Consider the following 20533-nt stretch of genomic DNA (forward strand, 5'->3'; position numbering starts at 1 on the left):
TTAGGAAAAAGGAATAGTCTGGAATGGCAGCAAGCATGAAAGTAGGCTGACCAATACACCTGTCTGACCAAGTCTCGTGTCTGTCCTGTCTTCTCAACAAACTCAATTTCTAATGATTCTCCTGGGTGGGAAGCTCTGTGCTGTACCTTGTGCCTCCTGGCAATCCCTGCTCCACTTGGCCACTGCCTGCACATGGGGACACAAGGCTTGGGCCATCTTTGCCTCTGCCAGGCCCCTGCATTCAGGAGCTCCCTGACACCACCAGCAGTAACCAAAGAGTGACAGTCAGCCCACAGTGATGGTAGAAATTGTGCAGCCTGGTGATCAGTGCTGATAGATCTACCAGGGTGTATCAGCTTCCCATGCCTGAGAACATTTTGCTCACATGCCAATAAGTCTGTTAACTCAGGGTTTCAGTGAATGATGTTTAGACACATTTTCTGTAGGCATATGCTGGTATATTGAACTATCTCATTATCTAAAGATGATTTTCATAGAAACATGATGATCTTCATCTGCCAAAAGTTGAGCGCATTAACACCAATTTGGTATATTTATAACTCCAACACATGAATCTAGAAAATACTTTTATCCTAGGAAATGCAAGTGAATAGAGATCTGCAGGACTGATGTCCACAACATTGCTTTACAATCCCATTGAAAGCAACCTTCCATTTGCTGGACAACTGCTTGAGGTCAGATGAGGTCGTTTCCCCCGTTAAAAATAGAGAAATGGTTGTTTCACTGTCCTGAAACGTCTACACCAACATACACAGAGGTAGATAAAGTAAGTTTAAATTTCTGTGAGCTCTACTCCCTCATTTGATAAGTATAATGGAAAATAAAAATGGAATGCACTTTGTATCAGCTCCATCATCTTCTATTTACTGATTGCAATGTACTGAAGTACCGGGAGTAAATATTTGCAAGACAAACAGCAAACTTGCAGGAAAAATTACAGGAACGAACTCCAAACATATGGTACTTGGAAAAAAAATAGTTGATTTTGAAGGGAAGGGTTTGAAAAAGAACTATCCAGTCAGTATTTGAGATTTTAAAAGTATCAATCTATGTTTCATCTGGGAATTACTAGAAATTAATTAAGTGCCCTGTTAAATAAGATTCCAGAGTTGACAGAGATCATTTATAATAACATTTCTATGGCACTTGTGTCTTCTAATAATTGAAAAAATAATTAATCCTTACAAGATACCTGTGTGATAAGGGAAATGATGGTTTCTATGTTAGATGTTGAAACTCTGTCATAATATCCTGCATAAACTGATGGGCTGTAGGTAAAAGTATGGGTTGGATCTAAGATTTGAGCATAATACTAGCACTAGAATGTTCCCTTGCTAAATTATTAATTCAAAAACTAAATCACAAGTACATTAGGTCACTAGACTGTGTATTAAGGCCACACAGAACATGATTGCAATTTTACTAGGCTTTGTAGCCATGATTCTATTAAAGTTTTAAATGTGTGGGTACTAGTCCTTGCAGAAAAAGTTGCAATCTATACCAGACTCCTGCAGAATGGACAAGAGAATGGAAATTACACTATCTCATTTTATATACTTAAATTAAAACAGATGGATCACAACTTGAAAATTCTCTTTTTCCTCCATTGATCATGGAATGAATTTAGGCTGATCTGCAGCAATACAGACATCTTTACTTGGTCAAATGATTTCTGCTCCAGTGCTTATGGGGGTTTGTTTGTTGGGTTTTGGGGTTGTTTTGGTTTGGTTTTGGATTTTGTGGGGTTTTCCATTGGTTAGTTTGGGGGTTTTTGTGTCTGTGTGTTTGTTGGCTTTTTTAAGGAGGATTTAATATTTCTGTTTTGCTATAAAGAGCCATGAAGAGGAGAATGATCTGAAAGATTAAATACTTTTATTGGATTTGAGGCTTACCTTTCAGTCTATGCTTCACAAAAAATTATTTCATGATGTCAGAAAATCTGTCTAATCTATCTGTGAAGCAGGGGGATTAGCTCTTCCCTACTCTGTAATGGCCGTAGGTAAATGAATACACCAATGATTGGGAAATACTCAGATATCGTTGCATACGAATGCCAATAGAGGCAGTTCTGTAGCTTCAAGGAGACATTCCTTGGTCAATTATTTCAGAAATATTTTTATGAGTGTTCAAGCACGGATGAATTGCAGTTGTTTATACATAATCCTTTATATATGAAATCTTAACTTTTACCTTTATATAAATAGAGTTTAAATGTACACTGCAGGAACTTTTTTGACTTTTTGTCAAAATTCTGATGAAATTCAGTCAGTCCTGTATTTAAATCAGTGTTAGATAAATAAGGGTGCTGTTTCCCTGAATTAAAGTTTCAGGTCAAAATGTGCAATGATTAATTTCTTACTAGTTAACCACAGTAATTATTATTTGCAGATAAGCTCAGATTACATTTTTGTGCATTCATGAACTCAGATTTTCTAAAATAAATAATAATCCTTTTAAATAATTATCACACATCTTAGTTCTTCTGGTGATCAATTACAAAGATTTGAAAAATTTTTTTTTTAGGCCAGCAAATATGTGAATTTTAATTTTATATAATTTATAAGATTTTGCAGCTTCTCCCCCTTCAGCACCACTGCACTGCTGAGCCACAAGCCTCTGGCACTAACCAGTCACTTTACCTGTTTCTTTTGCCCCTCACGATTCTGAAAAGGCCTTTAACTTTATTAGCCCCTTCTTTGATGTAAAGATTGTGGGTTTTTTTCCCCAGGAATCTTTGCTTTAAAATTTATAAGAATACCTAAGGTGTGGAGATTTCTGTAATCACTATACCTACACAAGAATTCTACCACAAAAAATGAATGTAACCGAAATACAAAGAAACAGTAAGAACAGAAAATTAATGAAATTCCCTAATGTATCTGACATAATTTTCTCTTTCCCCCCCATCCTACCCACAAGGGAATAGCACATTGGCAAAGACCTCAGCAGCAAGTAGGACCAACCCTAACTGAAGCCTTCAGAGGCCAAGTCAGGGAGAAGGAGAAGAAACAATTCCGTGAATCTTCAAACCACAAAACCCAAACCACAGAACAGAGATTCCTACATCAAGAAACACAGCCACAGCACAAGTATGATGGCAACTTCCTAATTCCTACAGCCTGTCCAGCAGGAAGTACATTTGGGTCAGGTTTCAAATAAGTTCCTTTACTGTGATGATTAAAAAATTTTCTTGGTCAGCTGAAAGCAGCACAATTGAAATCTCCTGTAACTATTCAAATACAGGCATACAGACCAGCAAAGCCAGCAAGTTCTCCTTTACAGCCTCTGAGCTTTAGCAGTACCAGCTACACGCTATCTTTCAAATCCAACAAAACCCTGAGCCTCAGTTTCTGTAGTAATGTCTACAATGCAGTGGGTTTTCAGGGGTTTGGGTGTTTTGCTATGAGAGGGCAGGGCAATACACACATGATTTGGAGCTTCTGTATTTCTTGCCTCTGTTGCTAAGATAATCCAATTTTCATTAAAATATGTGTCTGGCTATTTGTTATTTTCCATACTGCATCCAGGTTTGGTGGAAAGGAATCACAAAGAAGGATAACTCAGCATCTTCTGAATGGTAAAACTTTCATAATGCCCAAGTGTGCGTGGGGGAAGACCAAGAAAACCAAATACAAAATCCCACTAGCTAATGCTTAAGTAACAAATGCCACCAAGTGCCCATTTCCTGAACAACTCTTTTCAGCTGAACTATAACGAAATGTTCTTTACAACTGTAACCCTTGGGAAACAGACCCACCAAACTCCTGATTTGCTGCTATTTATTCCCTGACAGAGTCATTATCAGCTGGCTAGATTACAGCCTGCAGCAGATACTGAGTAAATACTGAGAAATAATTCCAAGTTAGTGATGAACTAAGTGCTTCAAAAATCACCCCAAGAAGCTCTTGCAGTAAATGGTAGACACCACAGACATTTTGGTCAATCACACAATTTTAAGTTTACTGGTGTTATTTCTGTCACTGTTGTATCAAACCTCAAGCTGACAGTTGTTTGAACAAGGGAAATAGGAAAAGAGTTTCCTGCTTTAAGTTTTGTGATGTTTTGTTTTACAACTTTCTGCATAACTGTATGTGTGATGTCTATTCAGTAATTCTGAAGCTCTGTAGTTTTATTTAGATAATACAAGTGGAAGACAGTAGGGCAACTGAAGGCTGAAAGTTTCTAAAATATATCAATGTTAAAATACAAATACAAAATAACCCTTCCAGAGTATAAGGAATATTTTAAAACCTCTTTATCTTTTATCTACCTTTGTTTTACATTTGACCAGAGACCTCTGATGTCAGGCTTGGAACCTAAATCCATGCAGGAAGTCTGTCAAGAAGCACAAAATTTCTGCAAGATTCAGCTACATTTCACAGCATGTAAGGTATCAAAGCACCCAGAGCAGTGTTATATCTCTTACTCCACAAGAGCAGGAGTGAAGTGACAGAGGTAAATATATACTTGAAAGAAAATTATTTTTAAGAAGGGCAAAGCCCAAGAGCTGCAGTTCTAAGCAGGATAAAGTACCTCTGTCTTGTGTTTATTTTAATCAGAAAAGAACAGGAAGTTTAAAAGATCAGACCTTGCTACAATTATTTAATGTGGGTTTGTAATTTATCTATATTTAAATACAAAAAATAAGGTACCAACATTTTGTTGAAGCTTGCAATTAAAGTGCTTAAGGCAGCTTTCCCCAATTTCAAGTGGTAAAACCATATCAGAGGTAGATCATTCCGTTACTTTTCCGCCTTTTCTTTTCAAATTGTTAAATTTGATGTGATTTTTTTTCTGCTTCTTGGAGCAGCAAAAATCCTGGTTTCTCTCTTGTTTAAATGCTATTTCACTAATAAAACATTGAATCAGGATAAAATACTATGTCCTTCTTGCTTTCTCAAGAAGAGCAGTTGCATTTTATCTGCCGAGGATAGGAGAACATCTCAAGGCTCATTTAAAATCATGGCTGATTACTAGTTTTTAAAATAAATTTACTTTTTTCTTCTTTTTTTTTTGATTTTAAATTATAGGTAGCACATGACTCAATGTCTGTTGTTTCAAAATGCTCCTTAGTAAATAGAAGTGTATGGTTTGCTCCTATACGTGCTTCATTTCCAGATTTTCTCCTCTTTATCCCACTCCCCCAGGCTTCAGAGTACCCATCTCCATGGCAACACTCGATAAGGTTGGTGGGTGGTGTTATCACAGCAGGCTTCCCCACAGAAGGTCTCAGCCATATGGATTATTTATGAACTTGCATGGCAACACCAGACCCAATGAAATAGTTCTTGAGCAAGTTTTTGTTGAAAGCCAGTGATTCAAAACAGAGCATCCTCACTGCAGCCAGCGCCCATGAGGAGAGAGTGGAGGAAAAGCACCACTAAGGTGGTCCCTGGTCCCTCCCCAGAGCTGCCTTGCCTCTGCCTGAAAGCTCCTCTTGCCCCAGATGAGCACCTGATGACATGTGCCATAAATCATAAGTGCTGGATATGAGTCAGTCGGAAACTGAGAAGCTGTGACAAGGATAATAACCATGACTGAATGGTTGCTACAGCTGGTGCTGTGGCCAGGAGTTGTTGCAGATACCAAAGTGGTTCCGTGTCTCTGAATTATCCCTGAACTGAACTAAAGCAGTCTGGCTTTGACACTTCAGTCTATTCACCTGATGCTTTTCCCAAACCTTCAGTATATTTTTTGGCAAATTTTGCATTTATACTGTATGCATTGGGATAGCACAGACAATTTCTTGTAAAGGATTGCTGTAACAGCAGCCTAGTTCTTTAAAATCAGGGTGCACATCTTTTGAGCAAAAGATACAGGACCATAAGGGCCTGTTGTATGGAACCCCTTCATCCAATGATTTAAATAAATTTATCAAGTTGCACCTTAGAGTGAGACAGATTTTCTCTAGGAAGAGAAAAAAATGCTTTAGTTCTCAAATAGGCATGTTTGGAGTTTTTGACATAGTCTATACTCAAGATTTAATGGTTGTGATTTATCTTCCCAGCTATCTGCACATTTATAATGCATACATATGAGCCTTAACTGGTCACAGTAGACTTTCCTTATGATCAATAAGAAGCAGGAACTGTTAAGGCACCATTTATCAGACCCATTATTAAAATCTGCTTATAGATTATGTGAATTGTACCCTAAGCAGCATAAACACCAGCATGAATTCCCACAGTAGTTCAGAATTTTGGGAGAGGAGTAGGTCAGATGCAGAATTTCAGATCAGCCAGTCAAGATATTACCAGCTTTGTCCTTCTTTATCCCTTTATTCCTTATTCATCCCATGCAATTCATCCCTAGTTAGGGCAAAATGCTCCAGATTTGACAAACTGAAGCATTTACAATGCTTCAAGGTGAATAATTTTGAAAAAAACTTAGTGCATTATGATAATCAATTGAAGGAGGCAGCAAAAAACAATGTCTGGTCTGCAGACAGAGGGGAAATTTCAAAAATGAGAACTCAGAGAAAAAGGAAGCCAAAATCAGAGAATGTAAGAACCACATTAAAAATACTACCTTGACAGAAGCTTTGTCACTTGTCTTCCTTGGATACAAGTTTTTAGATGCACTCTGGGAGAGAATTCTGAGATATTTAAGGTATTGCTGAAGAGATTTGGCCAAGTTCACATCATTTTCCACATCATAATTTCTTTCATTATCTTCATTCTGTCCCAAAGTCCTGTAGAGCAAAAGCAAGGAAAAGAAAGTTACCAGACTATCCAATGTACAAAGTTGCCAACTAAAAAGGCACTGCAAGCCACTGTAGTTCAATACATAACAGAAAAGTCACTCAAAAGCTTTGCAAACACAAAAGTACAGAATATTCAATGTTTCAGCAAAATCAGTCAAAAAAATCTTGCACAATTAACAATTTATTTCATGAATCAAAGTTAATGATTCTAGAGTAAATCAAATAAAACGCCACATCAAGGCAAAACCATGTTTAAAAGAAAAGAAAATGTTTGTAAAAAGAAAATGCACATGAATAAATTGCACTCCAAAGAAATACGAGATGGTTCTAAGATTTAAAATCTTACTGGATGATGATGAGATTCAAGACCAATTTGGCCCTGCACCAATGTAAAGAATAGAAGAAAGACTACTGCATATGCAGAAATAATGGAGCAAATAAACTCCAGAGAAAGGCTTGAAAATGGAATAATGAGATGGAACAAGTATCTCTTCTGATCTTCTCATGTGCCTGGGATTCACAGAATCGTGGTGTTTCCTGAGTGGTTTAGACAGATTTTGGTGACATTTGCAAAGAAAAGCTAGAAATGTGATTAAACGACAGCAGTGTGGAGGTGTTTATATGGGATTCAGAGTGCTGTGTGCAATGAACCTGAATTATTACCAGCTGTCCTCATCTATCTCAACAACACATAAATGGTGATGATAATTTAAATGTCAGCATTGGTATCTATTTCATTCCTTGTGCAAGAATGCAGAGAGAAAGTTCCCAGCCCTCTCCCTTTCCCTGTGAGGGCAGCTGTTTGAGGGAAATCACCTTTTGGTGTCACCATTTCCTACTCACATACCCACACACTTCTCCAGTGAAGAAGAATTCCAGGTGGAAGAGCTTTACAGCTCAGTGAATGAATTTGACTTTCAACATCTCTGTGCCACTGCAAATAAAATTTTATTCTACCAGCCCACATCTTGGCACTAATGTAGAGGCACAGCCTGAGAGAGCACCATTATATCATTTTCCAAAGCTGGGGTTTAATTATATTACTTTAATCAAAGATTAACAGACTTCCTTCTATGCTCACAGTTGTACCAAATATGTGTCCCTACTAATTTAATACTAATAGATGTAATTAATAATCTAATTTACTGTGGTGGCATTGCAATCAACAGAGCTCACAGGTTTGCTCACTTTGAAACACCAGGAAAATTCTCTGTTTCTCCCCAGCCTGTAACAGCAGGGACACAAACTCCAGGAAAAAGGGTTACTGCACAGAGCACTGTAGCAAACCTGATATAATTTACCATCAGTCTTGCTTCCTTCTCATGCTGTTTGCCTTTTTCTCTTATTCCAGGGCTCTAAATTCTGCCTTCTGATGGAGCATGGACATGCAGGTAACATTATCCACCTTTTTTTCAGCTTAAAGCCAGACCAAAACTATTCTGCAGTTATAGAAAAACCTGGGCACTGTGCTTTCTGCTTCAGTAGACATGAACTAATCCAAACAGGCTCTCTTCATAGGAAGGATCCCAGTTGCTAACACTCATCTTGCATTCATTGATTAATTCCAACACCTATCTTCTGCTTTCTTCACTAATTTTAGAAGGAAGGGAAAAAAAACCAGACCAAATTCTGCCCCAAGGATTTCCACTGGATCTAACAAGAACTGAATGCACAGACAAAGGACAGTATTGAGAATGGTTTTTCAAACCATTATTTACAAAATATAGTCACTATCACTGGTGGCAGAAGTAAAATCAGGGCTCTAATATTTCTCTTTTTTCAAATGGAGACAATAATTGCACTTATATTTACATTCCACATTAGATGTAATTTAATGCTATAAACATTTAAACAATTAAAATGTAAAAGACCACAAAGCTTTATGTTGTATTTGATGACAACTTTAATAAGATACTATGAATACATCTGAAAGATTTTTAAAAAAAATTGTAGTTCATCACTATATTACCTTGTTAACTCAGAAATGAAAATGCATTAACTGACCAATTATTGCAACTAAATTAAAATATTACTTTTTAATATGACAAAGTCATACTGCAAAATGGATGGAAGTCATATAAAAGCACTTGGTGTGTAGAAGAAATCACAATCAGATGAGTTCTTTTTGTGCACTTATTTGGAAGTATTTTCCGTTTTAATACACTCTGAAAAATGACTTTGCATACAGTGAACTTAAGAGTATAACTACAACACCACATCTAATTATTTATCTACAGAAATAATTATGTCTTTCCTATAAAATCTAGCATTTCAGAAGCTTTTTTTGTGGAAATATCTAAATCACTGCACCTCTGCTATTTCTGGAATGTTTCCAATTAATAGATACCACACATTTTAGAATAAATTTCTCCCTTTTAAATGCTGAGAGTATCTTATCACTGACTTAATGATGGTTTTATTATAGAAATAATACTATACCCCATTTCATACATTGAAGTTTGCTGGAAACATTTGTGGTTTTGCCTAATTGCACCAATGAACACAACTGACATTTATTTCCTCTGTGCAGAATAGACCTTTTTCCTTTATCTTGAGTCCTCTTTCAAGAGAGGGTTTTTTGAAATTTAATAAGGACCCAGGAAATACCACGTACACTCCAGTTAGCCAAAAAAGAAAGAACTTTCATCTTGAAATCAAACTCCCAGTTTCAGCTTTTTTTTTTTTTTTTTTTTTGAGATGAAATCCATGTCTTCTGTTTCATCAGATTTCATATGCACTAATTTAGCCTAAGTCAATTTACCTTTCAAGTGTCTGAGTCTATTTTCTTGCTCTCACCAGCTCTGTGGGGATTAATGACTCATTAGTATGACTTCATATTGTCTTATTACACACGTTACCCTTAATAAAAGGTCTTACTGACATAATGTTTCTTTGATAATTAGATACCTACTCTAAGTTGCTTTTTAAATTATTTAATTATTATCTGATAAGATTTTAGCAAGCACACTGAGCACACTGAACATATAACATACTTGATCAGAATCTACAAGACACCAGATTTCCTACTGTTCTCTGACCTACAAAACACATTGCAAATGGACAACCAGAAAAATCAATTAATGCTTTAAACTGTTGGCACATAAGATAATGCTTTCAGAAGCACAGCTTGGTGACTACAGGAAATCTATCCACAATAGGAACTGTTTGACGTGAACACACTTAAAATTCTGATGTTTCTGAAGTATCAATACACAAAATGTTGCAGTTTTTTTCTAACACACCGTTATAGTTAAAAATGTAAACCATCTCAAACGTGTTGAAAACAGGAATCCCTAAAAGTATTTGTTTTCAATCTAAACCATAAATAATTTCCTTTATCTTCTTATATTTTTTATTTTTATATAGCCACAAATCTGGAACACTGCAGAATATGGCCCTTATCTCCTGGAAATTTGGTCTATTTTGTCTTATTCTCATGAATAAAAATTTTAGGTACTCTCTTAAGAAAAAATCCCCAGAAGAGATTGAAGATCATTTCTGATACCAGAGAGTATCCATTCAATACTGACATTTTGTGTATCTAAGCAGTAAAAACATGTTTATGGACTCAATAACATGTTGTTATCACCTTTATGGTAATCTTTAGATCACTATCTTCTTTAGAAGGTAAGTTTCTACCTTACTGCACTTCTGAAATGGTGCTGTGATTTTAAGAAATGCTTTTGAATCAGCAAACATGTGAAGTACAGGGTCAAAGTCCCGGAATTAAATCACAACAAAGTGAGGAAAACAGTTGAAGACACTGGGAAGTAGAAATTACACAGATTTTATTTCTACAAAATAAAACAATATAGAAAATAAATGGTTCTGCAGTATATGCAAACCACAAACTGCAGTACATGAAGATCTGAATTCGAACGTTCAATATTTTGCCCATCAAGGCTAGAAGCCCAAATTTATCCCACTATGATGGAAGTTTTTTAACAAAAAATACCTTTCTTTTAATTTCACTACTTTTTGAGAAAGTATTTCTTAAAATCATGTAGGAGAAAGCAAAATTTTTCATTTTTAATTGTTCCTAAAATTTCATTCTGGGGTTTGTGTGGTTGGGTTGCACTGAAAAGCCTGTAGGACAGAACAGACCAGGATAAAGAGTCTCTTTATATCTGTAACTGTATATGAAGATGATATAATTGCAGGTTCTACAACTGTATCAGTCTACAAGAATTACTCATGTGTCTCTTGCAACCAATTACTGCAAAGTCACCCCTCAATACCTTTTAAGCCATGTCCCAACATTATTTTCTGTCATGGGAACTTGCAGGAATCTCTCCTTCCTGAAAAAATTTTGCAACTACCACTAGGAATCTATGGACTTATAATCAATTATTTGTATGTTTTGGAAGAATTTGACTTTGAAAATATAATTAGTCACTCAGAATGTTGTTCAATGCTTAGTCCAGAATAAAATATCTCCTGTAGTAGGGTACTATAAGTTTGCCTTTTTAAGCCAGTCATGGGTAGGGATGGCTGAACTGACAGTAGACAGTGCAGAAACTGAATGAAAGGCCTGAGTTTTGAATTCTGACACCTTAATTAACAATAGAATCTTGATATCATCCTTAACTTGATGATAAACAGAAGAACAAGGTTCAGTGTTTTAATTCATTCTGCCCCGTCAACACTGGTGGACACCTTTATCACATAGCAAAAAATCACATAGTGGCTTTTGTGATTTTTTAAATTCTGCTTCTGGGCCAACCTCTTTCTTATCATTTGCAAACCCTTCCAAAACCCAAACAAACACACTACAGAAGACTTACTTTTCTGTGTCAGATCCTTCAGGTGCAAATACATCAGGGCGTCTGCTGTGGATTTTGTGAATGGTTGAGAGCTCCTGACCAATAACATGTTGTGTGTAATCATCTCGCCAGGTAAAACCTGATTAACAATGAAACAAACAAACAAAAACAGAATGAAAAAGATTCACTATTTAATAACTTGGAAGTTTGGCAAAAAGATGTCCTATATAAACAACATTTAAAAAAGAAAAAAAGAAGCCTCACTCTGTTGGAACCCAAGAGCTAACTACAGATTCTTCTTTTCTGTATGAAATTCTGTTAATGAAATTTTGCTAATGAAACTTCATGGCAATGGAAGGAAGACAGTAAATCACATGAGGATATTTTGAAAGCCTTTGGTTTTAGCAGAATCTTAGCTAGTTGCAAGGCAGTTTTAATAGAGAAAAAAAGGGTTATTTTGGACAGCTGTGGAAATTATCCCACTAGCTGGTGTCTGTTGAAAGGTTGCTTCGTTTCCTCCCCATTCACAGCACACTGCCCCTCTGTACTCCCCATGAAACATTAAAGTTTAGAACAGAGGAGCTGGTACTGCAAGTTTTAGTATAGCACATGAGGAGGTCAATTTAAGTTATATTTAAATGTTGCAACAAAGAACATTTATATAAATGGGGAGCACAGCTATGTAGGCAAATTACAGTGACTGCTGGTTAAGTACACGCACTTCCAATCTCATGGTAATTATACCTGAAATAATGGTATAATCCCTAACATAATTGTTACCTGATTTGTAGATTTTATGTTACAGTAACACTTCAGATCATAGAATTTGCCAACACAATTATCTGTAAATATCTAATAACTGAATATCACACAGTGGAAGAGAATTTCTGCTGTTACGCCCTGTGCAGCCAAACACCACAAATCTCTCAATGAACATTGACAGAAGTTCCAGATACAGTTGTCCTGATAATATCTTCCTGTAAGAAACCACTCAAAGAAAAATCCTCTCCAGCACCAGATTCAGGCAGTCAGATCTGGCTGTTAAAACCAGGAAGGGAAATTGCTAAAACCTGGGAGGAGGATTTTGGGTTCACTCCCTATTTTACATACAAATTATAAACTTCAACACCATCTGGAGTCAACATGAGGTGTTTTGGCATAGGCAGACCCTTAGGATGAAGATAAAGCATCCTCAGCCCCAGCAGAACTCAGAACTTGGCCACTTCATTACCTGGATTGGTGCTTTATCCATTGGGCTTTTTAGATTTTTCCACTGTATTGAAGTGAAATTATTTATCTAAATTCTAGAGTTAAAAAAGAAGCCTAAAAAGGACATTTCTCCATTGTGCCAAAGGAGATAATTCTGAGCATACAGAAGTAAAAATTACTTTAATATTTATTAAATTCTTATCCTGGAGGGGAGATATTTAAGTAAGTCCAGTATATGTTTAGACAGGGCTAGGAAAAATTAAAATTATGCTGTTGTCTTGACTTAGACAAGATTTAGGGGGAAAAAAGAAGGGCCCCATTTAGGCAAGATTTAGGTGGACTGCATCCCAAACTTTTTTTCATTAGTGAAAATTAAAATAATAAAAATCAGTACCAATGTAAGTACCGATGCATGAAGGTTTTAATAAACAAAAAAAGCTTTCTAATATTCCACTTGTGATCCTTCTTTCTCCTTTCCTTAAATAGAAATGTTACTCAAGTTTATTGAGGAAACACTTCACCTGAAGCCATATTAGATATTAATGGCTACAGTAAATGACTCCAGACACTTTGGAGGGGAAAGAATATCTGTCTCTATTTAATCTGGTTTTATTTCTGATTCATCCTTTTCAAATGCAAATATCACCTTTTCAAAGATGCCACGTAAGAAGATGGATTCAAATAGTTTTAAAAATCTAAACCTAAGGCTGCTCAGAATGTGTTTTTATGTGAATAGACAAAAATGAATCACCATGCATCTATGATTACTTTGATGTAGTGTAATTAAAAAGATTTTTAAAACAAAGTTGAGATATCTTTCATACCTATTTATTTATATATATGTATGTATATATGTTCAACTTTACTTTTCTGTTGTCTAGCACTACATATTTCTGTTTCTTTTATAATCTCATGAAGGAGAAAAAACTAAGATAACTTTCAATTTAGGAGAATGTACAACAAAAAAAGTTCAGCTAAAGTCTGTAGTAAAATCATTAGCATAGCCTTAAAACTACAAATTTATGAACTGTGAGTCCAAAATTACTACAGGTTCACTCTCTAGCTCTAAACCAATATCAACCCTATTAAAGCCTAAGAATACACAATAAATAACATAAAATTTGAAGAAAAATACATTGAATTATTCTGAAGAGCTTTTTTCACATTAAAGCAAGAAGAGTTCATTCATGCTTACAGATGAGAAATTAATCTCTTTGAATCCTGAGCAATCCAGAGTTTTGTGCCTACAAACCCCAATGTTTTCACTAAAAGAGCAAAGGAAACCTGTGATGCCTGTTCTCGCTGGTCAAGTGAATGGTATGTCTGTTGTTATCTTCAGTGTATTTTTTTCTCCTGCTGCACTATTTCAACATCTTCTCCTAATGCATTTCAAACTAGTAAAGATGCCCTATCATCCTTAATACTGTAAAAAATGTTACTGTGGCAGTGAAAAAGAATAAATAGAAGAAAGAAAAACAGACTACTTGTTATAGAGCTGGAAAGAACTGAATTTAAGGGAATATTGCCCTCCCAGCTGTGTCTCCAGCGCTTCCAAGTCACTTCAGTGTTAGAACAAGACATGGATAAGAAACACAAATTTTAACTAATTCAAAAATCCCCTTGTCAGTAATTTAATATTTCTGCCTCTTACACAACGATCTCAGGAGCTGCAGCTTGCCTAAAGTTAACCTCATGCCAATCATTTCCCAGCATTGTTTCACTTTCAAAAAAAACATCTCCCACACACTGAGCCGAATAAAACAGCGCATTCAAGAGCCATAACGTCGCACTGACAGCGGCAATCAGAGCTGAGGTTGAGCAGGAGCATCTGACGCCGTGTGGCGATTTCCTGTCCCCTTTGTCCATCACACCTCGATCCAGCCCCGGCCCGGCCGCCCAATTATTGCGATTTGTGTCCAGCGGCTGAGCAGGATCACAGTAGAGCCCCTGTGCTCGCATTACTTCCATGTCACTAACAGGGAGCGGCGTGGGGGACGCCCAGCCCCTGATTAACCATCCCCCCTGGGGCTGTCCCAGCCCAAATTCCCACACAGGGACAATGACACGGGGAGAGAAGGAGTCTGGCGGACACTGAAGTGATGCAAACGCAAGAGCGACAGCAGCAGACACAAGACCGCTCTCAGTTGAAGGTCATTGATAGTAGGGAGAGACCCCACAAAAAACAGCCATTGATACAAGTTTTCCCAATAGAAGTAGAACTTTTCATTGGTATCAGCCCAATGCTTAATTTATTAAAATTTGATCTGAACTCCGTAACTTAAATATGTGCGAAAAGGGAATGTCGGTATAAAGACAGTGAAGATAAGACATTAATACCTTTATCAAATGTGACAGATGTAGTATATAAATTTGTGTATAAAAAATATTGTATTAAAAGTTTAGACTATTAAAAGCTACCGGGAGCATCTCTGGGATTCCAAGGCCCGTTGTGCAACTGTGAAACCACAAAATTTGCAACAGAAACGATAGGGCTGCACTGGAGATGGCCCATTCATCAAGAATGGACTTCTACTTCTGGGCTACTCAAGATCTGATATCAATCTCGGTGGAGACTCTGGAGGATGATCAAATCAGCAACCCAAAGGAGGAGTCCGAGAAGACTCTTGAGACTTCTTTCTTACTTACAGGAAATCTTTTCAAACCTAACTCGGGAATAAAGAAACACATGAATATTTGGACTTTCAATAGCTGTAGCCTCCGGGCAGAAAAACTGTACAAAAGCTGTACGCTGAGACCTGGCATTCCTGGGCAAGGTTGGATGGCACCGTTGCTGCTGTCACCCTGTCCAGCCAGCATTCGATCAATGTTGTCCGATTTTATTGTGGCCTTTTAATTTGATTTTGGAAAATTGCTAAAATAAATTCTTTTACTTTGGATTGGCTCTTGATCATTTATAACATCAAACACAACTGGAAGGTCAGATCTGATGGAAGTCATCTGGGTATGACACAGTCTTTCATATCATCAGGTATCTCCCCACATCTTTTGTTTCCATATCACAGGCTATTATTATTATTATTATTACCCACAACTACAAAAATAATAAAATTGTTTAGGTCCTCATTATATTCAACACTTAGAAATGGCTATGTCACCAGACATAAAAATTCTTAGTTGAAATCAAATCAAAAGCAAGCAGTTTAAATAGTGAAAAAAACCAGTTTCGCAGTAGTGAAGATGTTAACTTCTGCCTACAGAATTAAAATAAAAATTATTTTCAAATTCAACATAAAATGTCACTTAGCTTGCTTAATTGCCTTTCCTGCTATAGCAATTACAGAGGATTACTGAAAAATACTCAAAATTCAAATATGCATTTCCTTCTCTCAGCTGATGAATTTTTCTAAGCAATTGCATTCTTTTGTGTGGTTTTGACTGTTTTCCATCTTAGAGAAACTTGATGTCTCTCCAAATATACCTGACCACATCTCTAATGTATGCAAATTATAGCAGCATCTTTTAAAAACATTTATCTGCTATTTCTCTGTCTAAACTTATTCTAGTTCACATTTACCCATACAAATAAATTTCCCTGCCTCTGAAGGTCTAAGCAAGAAAAACAGAAACTTTTTAACAGTTTGGAGGATTTCTGGTGTAAATCAGAAGAGCTCAAGTCCTTTAAAGGAGCAACAGTTCTAATTGCCCTGAGATTCGGCTGTACAAATCTTCCTGCTGCTGTTCCTGACCCTATTCCAGACCAGGTTGCCTGAGGCTGAATTGGGCTCTGCAGGAAAGTCCAGCAGAACCTTTGTCTGACTTCCAGTTCTTGTGCCAATCAAAATCTAAAATTATGAGTTCTGCATCAATATATTATCAACAAAATTATTTTTACATACCAAGTTCATTGAAAATGACAGGAGATTATTCTAAATTTGTAGAGACCTATATACTAAAACTTGATCCTTCTATGCCAGGAAAATCCACTTTATAAAGGCCCAAGCCCCTCAGAATTATTCAGAATTAAAGACAGGATAGGCACTATTTCTGAGTTGTGACATTATTTTTTCTCCAGCTTTCAGTAATGTTAGGCATTTTGTGCCTATATGGTAGATTTTTTTATTATTATTATTATTTTCTTTTTTTTTTTTCTTTTTTTTTTTTTTTCTTTTTTTTTTTTTATTCTTTTTTACCTCTGAGCTACCTTCAACTAGTACTTCATTTCAGCCAGGAAACTCTCATCTGTAGAGCTCAGAGACTTTCATCCCCCACGCCATGTGTTGCAAATTGTTAATGCCTACTTTAGCTGTCAGAATGTCTGCAGAATTGGGGATGATTTGCTTTCTTGGCTATTTTCACAACAGACAGGTCAATGTAAGGTATAGACATGCCTTTCTGCAGGCTGCCTTTCCACATTCTCCAGAGGAGCTGCTCTTGTTCTCATTCCAGACCTCCCTTTTCAGAGCTCAAGGACGTACGCAATAATGTTCACATATTTCAGCTCTGGCTAAGTCAAAATTGCAGCTTTAATGTTGAGGTTGCTGTGTACAACAAAATTAAGTCTTTCAATTGCTATTGCTGTATTTCCTACCTAAGATTGCAGCCAAAAGATAAAATCCTGGTGTTTTCTCTTAAAATAAAACTTCATCCAAAAGCAATTTTGCAATACAACTTGAAAAAAGTTAATGGCAAAAATAGAAATAGAGAAGTTAAAACCTGCTCTTAAACCATAACCTTTTAATTTCCCCATTTCTTTGTATTGGAATATTCATTTTTAGTGAAAATTTTGACTAAGATGTTTTCTACAAATTTGGAAGAAAGTCTGCCAAAACACTTTGTATTACACTTCCACAAAAACTTACTTTAATTGAATTTTTTTGCTCTGGTCAAACTTTGTGTTTGCCTTCCAGATGACAAGAAAATCTAATTCAGAATTTATTTGAAGAAATGACTGGGAGTTATAAGTAGTTATCACCATTCTTGCCCAATCAATTTCTGCTGGAGCTGTGGTCATCTCCTGAAAGTCCAGTGGAGTTTATTTGTTTCATTTCCTTTTCTACTGCCAGGTACCACGTATGCATTGGTGACTTTGTTGCCTTGTTTTGGAGTTTCTAGTGAGATCTTTCTAATATGGGAGAATTTCATTTGCTGCATGCAGCAGCAATTCACTCACAGGCAAAAAGCTTCTGTTTTATTGAACAGATGAAAGGGCTGCCTAAGGATTACAGCTTCAATTTCTCATATATTGTTTTATTATACATAAAAGTGATAATCTCCACAGAATTAAATTACAACCATGATCTGCTTACAGTCCTGATTTTAATTTACTCTAAGTAACTATCCCAGAAGGTAGAGGGAAGGCTTTTCTCTTCAGTTTTTGAAATTTTTCTATTATTTGAAAAAGCCAAATGAGTGCTTCATTTGCCAAGGAGATTATAAAATGCTCTCACAGGACTCAGTATGTAATGTTTCCTTACCTTTATTTCAGCTCTTGCAGAGAGCTACAAATAATTGGGTTTCTACAAGAGAAAGTTTCTAAGTGTTTCTAAAGACTTTTTTTTTGCCACTGGAGCTGATAGAAATAAAAGAATAATATGATAATGCAAAATACATCTCCAGACTTCCACACAGAGCAGGTTACTTTCCAAAGACTATAGTAGAATGGATACATGATTCCCAAGTCCTTGAGAGGAACCCCATGCTATTCACCATGTCATATAAACCTTCCCACAGACTGTTGGCCCTCTACCCAAAAGTTTATCATTCCATTCATAGAAAAGCTTTTTAGGAAGAGAGGTTGTCTTGTGTTGTTACAACTTTATATTAATGTTCAACTTCAATTCAACTCATGCCCAATCCCATCTTTAACCTGAATATCTTTCTGCCCTGCCCAGGCTGTGACATATTTATTAAAGAAACAATCAACTCTAATACATGGTGAGCAAAGGTGCACCACCTAGTCCTCCATGTCCTTCTGTCCCTGGACTATGCACAGATATTTCCTCTGTGCTGTCAGCCCAAGGAGTTTTCATGAACATGAGGAAATATTCACATGCATTCAGAATAGTGACACTAAAATAAAGGTGGGACTACTTTTGCTTGTTTCACTGAGCTTTGAATCCAAATGCAGTAGCTGGCAATCACACCAAGATGCATGTAACTATTCCAAATTTAACCCAAAAAGGTCTGATGTTAGTTCCATGGTGCAAACCAGCTCCTTAATACATTATTCCTCTGCAATCTCCTTTTAGAGCAAGAAATTATGATCTTTTTCTTTCTGTCAAGATTACTTTCATTTTTCTGTTTCTTTCTCTTTCCTTTTCTATCTTATTATTCCCTTCCAAGATGTCTTACACCACTCTACACTTTCATTTAAACTCAAAGTTTTTAACTTAGGATCTCTTTAAGTATGCAGAAATTGGTTGTGAAGCTAGACTGTACAATGCTAAGAATGGAGATTTTTGTCCAAATAGCAGTTATCAATGCATTTAAAATCAGCAGGTTTTCCTTCTCATTTTATTTTATCCAATTCATTTCATGCTATCAGTAAGATGACAGCCTTATTGTCACAAAAAATATAGTTCCTGGGAAAGGACTTTTGAAGTGTCTTCAGCCTGGAAATTAAAACATCACCTGTAACAAGGTAGAATTGGGTGAAAATGTGCCAGCACTTAAATCAGTACAAAAAATTAAGTGGATATACAGGTTACACTTACTCTGGAAAATTCATCTCAGACCTACAGTTCTTCATGTATTTTTAAATGCTTATGAGCAGAACTGTTCTTCCAGCTCCACATAGTGGTTCTCAGCCCTGTTTTATGTAACTGTTGGAGTCTCATTGATGTTTGTGAAAAATCAATTTTCGGCTGTCAGAGCAGAGCTCTCAGCTGCACATGCAAAGCCAATACCCAGGGATACCACCCCAGGCTGGAGTGAGAGCTGCAGCTCCAAGGGCACCTCTGCCTTTGGTTTTGAACAAAATTCCCTCTGACCACAGCACAGACAATGCACCAGCAGCTGGAGGGAGGGTTACAATGAGCCAGAGCAAAGGACACTCCCTCCTAGTCTATCCCATCAGGAAACTCAATATTCCTGAAACTCTCACTCTGGGAATGGCCTTAGGCCTGCTACTCATCACACTCTGTGCTGCACTATGACAAATACAAATTAAAGCACGTAAAGGTAGTTTGTTTATTCTAGACCATTGGAAGAAACTCTACACACAGTTTGTGCAGGACCATATCTTCCATTTTGTATTTTTAAGCCATTTCTCTGGGACTTTAAATTCCTCCTGGGAGAGCCCATATATTGCATGCATTTGCAGAGTCTCTTTCTACAGCAATAACAATAACAATAATTGTTATTGTTGCTATTATTATTAATAAAAGCCCAGCAGCTGCAGAAGAGAGGGTTCCCTTAGGAACCTTGTAGGATCTTGGTGGCTGAAAGCTCAGAGTTTTCCAGGGAACTGCATTAGCCAAGTCAGTTTGCCTGCAGCAAAGATGAACAATCTGCAGGTCATGCTGTTCCCCCAAAATCTGATTAGAGCTCCTCAGGTTTCATTTTGAATTCACCAGGTGTAGAGAAAATTCACACACTGAATTTGTGCAACCCTGAAAGGCATTTTCAGCTGGAGGAGTACTTGAATTATCTTCTTTTTTATTTTCTTGTGCACATAAAATTTTTGGGCATTGACCCTCTAACCAACTGCAATGGAGGGTGCAATTACTGTACATTGAATGACAGATAAATTTTTAATTAAAGCCTTTTTAGTCTTCACATCTCGGGGCTCTAATTTACAACTTGATTCCAATTTAAAAATTACTGTTCCACTTGTAAGCCAAGGTACAGTGACTGCCCATGTATTAAGCTGGTGTCC

The 20533-nt window shown here is 36.6% G+C and overlaps 1 protein-coding gene across 1 annotated transcript in view; it reads right to left on the reverse strand.

The window, feature by feature from the left end:
* PTPRN2 (protein tyrosine phosphatase receptor type N2) overlaps nucleotides 1–20533 on the reverse strand; it is a gene marked incomplete at its 5' end in the record, with an annotated part of 472560 nt that overhangs the window by 398259 nt on the left and 53768 nt on the right. The window contains 2 exons of the mRNA XM_083873585.1: nucleotides 6550–6712; nucleotides 11509–11626. Coding sequence (XP_083729711.1) covers nucleotides 6550–6712; nucleotides 11509–11626 — 281 coding nt within the window. The remainder of the gene's footprint in view (nucleotides 1–6549; nucleotides 6713–11508; nucleotides 11627–20533) is intronic.

Source organism: Zosterops lateralis (genome assembly GCF_965231275.1).
Source record: "Zosterops lateralis genome assembly, chromosome: 1".
NCBI lineage: Eukaryota > Metazoa > Chordata > Aves > Passeriformes > Zosteropidae > Zosterops > Zosterops lateralis.